At 37.0% G+C, this 7,519-nt stretch overlaps 1 protein-coding gene across 1 annotated transcript; it reads right to left on the bottom strand.

Moving 5' to 3' along the window:
• Positions 1-404: 404 nt before the first annotated feature.
• LOC148113698 (vomeronasal type-2 receptor 26-like) lies at positions 405-6,202 on the bottom strand. Its single transcript, XM_087893293.1, has 4 exons — positions 6,125-6,202; positions 5,019-5,679; positions 2,899-3,084; positions 405-1,303 (listed from the first exon to the last, which is right to left on the bottom strand). Exons 1-4 carry the CDS (start codon positions 6,200-6,202, stop codon positions 405-407), a joined length of 1,824 nt encoding a protein of 607 aa, XP_087749419.1.
• Positions 6,203-7,519: the final 1,317 nt, after the last annotated feature.

Here is a 7,519-nt window from a genome sequence, read left to right as displayed (position 1 = left end):
TTTTTACTGTGTTTATGTAACGCTTTAGGAATGGATAGTATAAAATAATGATGAACATGTCTCTACAAACGTTGGACATCCTTTGAGCCAAAATCTGAAAGATCCCAACAGGGAACAAAAAGCTAGATGACCAAAATCAAATTCAGTGGATGTGTTGAAAAGAAGAAAGGACATGGTTAAAGAATCTAGGAAAATGGAGATAACACAGCAACATGAGCACTTATTTATGAATGGACAATCATAATAAACCTTAATAATCATAAATGTCATACAGAAATATTTGTTTGACAAAAATAAAAAATAACTGTTCCTATAACTTTATATACAGTATTTTTCGTATAGACAGCATTCTTTCTCTTCCTTTTTTAGGCAATTTCTCTGAGTCAGTAATATTACATGATGAACTAATTTCTCTTTGTGAGTTGCTCCCTGTGGTTGAGGTCAGGCCTGAAAACAATGATGTAGCACTTTGGCAGGAATATGCATCCCAGTAATGCAGCACTGGAGGCCAAGATGGAGAAGACCTCCACAGCTATCATGGCTTTGCCTTTTGTGCTCAGATAGGCTGGAAAGAAGGAGATCCACACACTGCAAAAGGCCAACATGCTGAAGGTGATGAACTTGGCTTCGTTAAAGCTGTCAGGTAACTTACGGGCAAGGAAAGCCACAATAAAGCTGGTGATGGCCAAGATACCCATGTAGCCCAAGACACAATAGAAGAAGGAAGAAGATCCTTCATTGCACTGTAAAATTATTTCTTGGAGCTCTGAGTGCATGTCCATCTCAGGGAATGGGGGAGATGTTGACAACCAAAGAATACAAATGCATACTTGGGTGATGGAGCATAAAAGGACAATAGAAAAAGCCAATCTTTTCCCTACCCATTTCCTCATCTGAGATCCAGGTTTAGTGGCCATGAAAGCCACAACCACAGTGATGGTTTTGGCCAGTACACTAGAAATGGCCACTGAGAAAGTGATGACAAACATTGGTTGTCGGAGAAGGCAGGTCACTTTGCCAGGTTGGCTGAGGAACAGCAAAGAGGAGAGAAAACAGAGCAGAAGAGAGACAAGGAGGGTGTAGGTGAGTGACCGGTTGTTGGCTTTGACAATGGGAGTATCCTTGTGCTTAATAAATGTTCCAAGTACCCAAAATGTCAAGAAGAAGAAACCAAGAGCTGCTGAGGCTAAACCAATTCCTAAATTTTCTTCAAAAGTTAGAAAAACCACCACTTTCTGGATACATCCTTTCTTTTCTTTGTTTGGATAATGATCTTCTGGACATTCAAAGCAATCTTCCATATCTGGAAGGAAAACCAAGGGCATTTTGATTTCAAGGAAATCAAATCAAGGAGCCTGGTGGTGAAGTGGACTAAACTACTGTTAAAGTAGTATTTAGCTGCCAGCTGCCTGCAATTACTGCAAGTTCAATTCTCACCAGGCTCAAGGTTGACTCAACCTTCCATCCTTTCGAGGTAGGTAAAATGATGACCCGGTTTGTGGGGGCAATAAGCTGACTTTGGATAAAATAGAACACTGCTTATGGGGGGCCAAGAAGCTCTACTAAGCAGGTATATACAAAAGTATGAAGGCTATTGCTTAAAAGCATTGTAAGCCACCCTGAGTCTCCGGAGAAGGGCGGCATATAAATCAAACTAATAAAATAAAATAAATATTTTTTTTTCATTTAGGCATTCCATATTATTGAGGGGTACTTGGTGCTCTCTGAGCTTGCTTGTTACTCTTGCAGATGTTTCATTACCCCAAACTAGATCCCACTACAGTGTTAGTAAGAAGTGATGCTTGCTGTCAGTTATATTCTGGTGTCTTGCCTGTCTATGTGGATGGGGATGTCTTAGAGAGTCTTTGGTTGGGCTGTTTACTGATGGCTCTTTGGCAGTTTCTTGACTGAGGTATTTTTTACTTGATTGTTAGTGTGAAGTTAACCTTGGGGTTAATTTATGCTGATTTGGGTGCTGATTACTGGTGAAGAGGTGCTGGAGTCTTTTTGTTCTCTTTTGGTCTGATTGATTGCCTCTTTTGCATAGTCTGTAGATGTTGTTAATGTCTGTTTGTTTATTGATGGCTGATTTGTCAGAGTGCGAGGAGTGTAGACATTCCCTGGCATTTTTGGACTTGGCCTGGTCTAGGATGATCACATTTTCCCAATTGAAACTATCGTTAAATCTTTCAATATGTTGTGAAATTACAGAATTTTCTTTATGTCTTCTGATCATAGGTTGGTGTTCATGGATGCATTCGACCATTTTTCTGCCTGTTTGTGGTTGTTGCAGTTGTTACATTCTGTTTTCATAACTCCTGTTTTTCTTCTGGGGTTGCTCCGTCTTTTCGTTTGCTTAGGATGTTTTGAAGGGCTTTAGTTGGCTTGTGTGCTACATTCATTCCATATAGTTGTATAGTCTGTTGGTGCCTTTTGTGATATTATTGATGTATGCCAGCATAATTCTTTTTAGGGTTTGTGCTGGTTGTGCTATATTGGATTGAGTGGTTTGGGATATTTTGATAAAGTTGTGTGGGTGTATATTTTGTTGGAATGTGTTGTATAGATGCTCCATTTCCTTTTTCTGTTTTTCTGGGTTGCGGAAGTGTGTTTGGGCTAGATTAAATAAAGTAGTTACACTGGATATCCACACAGATGACAACAAACAGCACTCTTTACTCGCACTGATGATGTTACCTAGTTAGGGTAATAAATAACTGCAAGAAAACAAGCAAGCTCAGAGAGCACCAAGAACTCCTCATTTCAACCCTGAGCTAGAAATATTCTTCTTTATTGGTATTCCATATTATTGAAAATCACCTTCTTAATGTTATGCATCCAAGTAGTTTATTAAAGTTTGCTTAAGTCTAATGAAGTTTGGTAGAATTCGTAGCCTACCATTTTGATTTGAAATCTTCCCTTCAGGGCATGGAGCACAGTCATAGCAGCAGAACTGTTCCCCCTCAATCCCTTTCTTCCAGGATCCAGGGAAACAAGGGTCATTGCATTGAGAAAGTGGAAGAACCTGGTGATAAACATAAAAGGTTTTGAAATTGGTGATGTTTAACAGAGTTTGTAATTTTTCTAAAAAAGTAGAAATTAAAAGGATGTTCAAAATTTTCTCTTTGAAGGACAGGGCGAGAAAATAATAACACTTGGTGACATTCTCATGGCAAATAATACAGAATTTATTAATTTTATCCACAACTTTAAAATATTTAGAAACCACAATGTAAAAAAGGTCCCATTTGAACAGCAGGGAGAGGACATAATTGCACAGGGTGACAATTTCATGGAAACATGGCCACTCTTGAGATTTCAAATGGAAATGCAAACCAAATATGCAGACATGGCTTTTGTATTGTGATAGCATTTGGTCAAATTGATGAGAGGTTGATCATCAACAACATTTGAAAAGAATGTGCTGCTCTTTATTTTAAAAAAACAGAAATCAGATTTCTAAAGGGATGTTCAATGGATTAAAGCATGTTTCATACAATAATTCAAAACCTGATTAAAAGTTGGGTTCCAGGAAATCACATCTCCATCAATGAATAATTCCTTCCCTTTCGGAGCTTCTAGATCCAGCTTTCCAACTCTAACCCTCTGAAAAGATCTGTTTGGAAAAGTGATCAAGTTGGTGATGTCGAATCCACCGGTTGCTTCCCCTTTCTCATTCAGGAACACTCTCTCCCCAGCTGAATTATTGAAAGAAATGCCTTGAAGAAATGCGTGGAGCTACTTGAAAAAGAATAGAAGAGATAGACAATTGAAAGTAATATAACAGAGAAGAGAACAACATATTTAAGTTTCATTCACTCAGTCTTCCTATTCCAATAACTATTATTAAATATGTTTGCTTAGAAATTTGATCATCAATATTGCATGGAAATGTACATGTCCACTCCATTATTTATTTGATATTATTTTAAGGAAAGGTAGGAATGAACTGAAGCACAATGAAAATAGGCTTTTGGGATTATGTCAGGTCCTTCAATTATATTTTATGTCCACTACTTAAACAACTAATTCAAGATAAATCATATCTAATCTTTCCTCACTGGTACAAGGCTATTTGAAAGTCTGATTAATTTCCTTTAGCCAGACATTAGAATCTGAGACTTAAGCATTCTTTGATAGAAAAATAAGAAGCAGAGACTCTTGCAAACATTGAGTTGTTTCAAACTATGCATGCCACATCTAAGAAGGAGCAGCACTTCATTGCTCTAAATCTCTGATAGAGACAGAAAGCTCAGCTTGTCACTCATGAAAATTTCATGAGCCACACAGAAGTTCTTGGAGAATTGATTATTTTTTGGAAGAGACAATGAAACGTAATGTAAAGTATCATTTTTACTAACTCTTATTGTGCAATCTATGGTGATTTGTTAAATAACTCCTACTGACACCTAAATCATGATTTTTATAGCAGCTTCTGAGTGATCAGAATAGCAGAATACCTGAATGACAAAATAAGAACAGAAACCAGTTTTTCTGTATCTGTTTTATACAACACAACATTTGAAGGGACCTTGGAGGTCTTCTAGTACACTACCCTGCTCAAGGAGAAGAACCTAATACTATTTAGACAAAATGATGCTCCAATCACTTCATAAACATCTCCCGTTATGGAGGAGCCAGTATTTCTGAAAGCAAGTTTTTGCATTAATTCATTGTTCTGTCAAGAAATTCTTCCTTATTTCTAATATTTTCATTCAGAAAATATTAAGACTTTCCAGAATGGGTTCAAATTAACATAATACTACATCAAACTGCTCAGTGAAATAAAAAAAGAGTCCACTTCAAAGGGAATACCTGCCAAGCCTGCAGATTTGGAAGACCATTTTTTTTACTCATCATACTTTTCTTCCAATTGAAACCCAACATGTGTAGAGCCTGCAAAGCATGAGCCACAGCATAAACAGCATTGTAGACACTGTAGCTTTGGCCAGTCATTTCCATTTCAAATATGGGTGCAGGTAGATCCTCCAGCTTCATCTCCCCAGTGCATTTCCTACTCTGCATTTCTTGTAACTCTGGTTTTGGAAATGAACAATCAAATGATTGTTCCCAAACGTTCTGTCTAAACTCATCTCTGTAGTCTGAAAGAGGATTTATGGTCTGCAGAAATTCCTTGAAACCCCAAATTGCTTTTGAATGAACAGTGAAGGAAATAGCCCCATGGAACATCTTGAGATCCGAACTGATTTGAATGCCTGATAGTACAAAATCAATCTGTGCAGTCATGATCCACACCTTTCTAAGAAATGCAGTTTCCTTGCTTTCAGGGTCAACCACAAATGTGACAAACGTTAGCCATATAATTATCCAGGCTTCTCCATAGACCAGAAATGCTTTGGCTTTGCTAGTCAACATATTAATGGAAATAATGGAGATTGTTTGATAAAATTCTGCTAATTTTTCCAAGTGGAGTTGTTCATCAAGCCTTTCTATAAAGGCCGAGCAGATTCCATTGTGTGAAAGTAAGGGCTGCATTTTCCGTAAGAAATTTTCTCCATTGTTATTATCAAAAGAAAATATCCCAATCCAGGTCCACCTGAAATGACGAAGCAGTTGGACAATCCCAATGTACTGATAGTCCTCTTTGGGGATCATGAAATAAAGTGAAGAGATCTTACTGGTCTGAAATTCCTCTTGGGCTAATGAGCCGTATGTCAGCTGAAAGAAAATCCAGTAGTATTCTTTAGAGTATTTAGATTAAATTTAATTTTCCTATCTTGTTTTCATATAAAATATATCCAAGGAACATTTTCCCCCTAGCATTCTTTTATGAATGTAATAACAAATTTCTTGGACTAGAAGACCTCCAATTTCCCTTCCCTCTCTGTTATTCTGAGGATGTTCTCACTGCATGAAAATATTTCAAGCACAGAACTAGATCAATTGTTTTAACAGAAGCCATTCAAATCTTCCCTCAGGTATGGATCCTTGATACTCACTTCCTGTAACTGGCATTGTAACTTCAGAAAAGAAGGCCAAGTAGTAGACCTTAAGCCATGGAGAACATCTTAAAAGGATCCGAAGCCTAATGGTTGATTCCCATTAATTTTTCCATAACAACCATAAGATTAAGAATTTTCTGTTCAACCCCTTTAGAACTTACTTGTGGAATCTTGAAGAATCCTATAATTTCAGCTATATAAGATGATGTGACAAAATCCAATCCCCCAATGATTGCCATGAGATTCTTCTGGGTGTCACATTTGTAGTTAGGGACAAATTCCTGGGATTTGAAAAGCAGGTCCAGAGTGGTGCGATAGGTCATCCTTGAATTGTAGTAACTGTCATAGATGTGGAACCCGAGAGTGAAATTGGGCAAGATCTGGGAGTCCTCATTGATCTCCTTCACAGAAAAAGCCAAGGCAAGGATGTGCTGGTAGAATTTGATTATTACACTGCAAATGATTAAAATACCCCAGTTGAAAAAGGAAGTTGGCAAATAAGTAATAGGTTTTCTAAAGTACTGAATAATTTGTGCACTGTTCAAAATCAATTTTTTTTTTACATTATTGGCACAATTTGCAACAAATATCTGCTACAACAAATAAAAATAATGCTTTTTTCCTGGTAACCCACTCATGGAACCGATTCCCTAACTTTCCCCCCCAAATGGAATATGAACAATTCCAGCATGTATCAGTCACCTATTGTATGTATGTTTTGTTCAGAGTGACAATACAGATTTTTTTTAAAAAAAATTACCTTAAGCTTACTAAATGTTCCTCAAAAGATGTTTTGCACCAAAGTTTCATATATTATATGACAAATACTTTACTGTAATGTAAAAAAAAGTTTATTTTTCCCGTAACTAAAAACATTCAAAAGATGTAATTGTCATATAAAGACTTAGATTAGATATACAGCCTACATTTATACTGAGAATCTTTTACTTTCATAAGCAGTTTGGGGAAACTAATTAAGATTAGAAAAAGAACCTTACTTTTGTATGTCATAAGATGCTATATAAGGGTGTTCCTTAAAATTAATTTCCAAAATGTTGTAATAGGTGAGCGACACTATCCCACCAATGACGAGGTCACCAGGTTGGTACCACTCATGTGGAACAAGGAAAGCATCACTTGCAGGGCAGCTCAGAGTCACTATTTTCTTCACCAGGAACACCAAAAGAGCAATATCTTCACTCTTGAAAATGTATCTGTCTTTCATCCTATCCTACAGGAAAGATTGCATTATTCCAATGGTTAATCCAGTGATTAATTCAAAGTTTATATCTGAGTGTGCACAATATCAGAAAATCCATTATTATCTATTAGAAGAGCTATGAGAGTAGAAATCAGTGAGTTGAATTACATCAGGGTTTGAACAGATACACTGGCAGAGGAGAACAGAGGGAGGAAACCTGTAGCAATGACTCTGATACACAGCCATTATTATCCTTGTGCCAATCTCCCTGGGGTTGAAGATACATTGATTGCTCTTGAATTGAAATGACCTTCTGTGCAGTCTTTCATGTTTTTGCCTAATGAAGAAAATATGG

Source organism: Pantherophis guttatus, chromosome 4 (assembly GCF_059756535.1).
Source record: "Pantherophis guttatus breed Tessera chromosome 4, ASM5975653v1, whole genome shotgun sequence".
Lineage (NCBI taxonomy): Eukaryota > Metazoa > Chordata > Lepidosauria > Squamata > Colubridae > Pantherophis > Pantherophis guttatus.
Note: the sequence above shows the minus strand (reverse complement) of the source record. Positions and strands in the feature narration are given on the sequence as shown.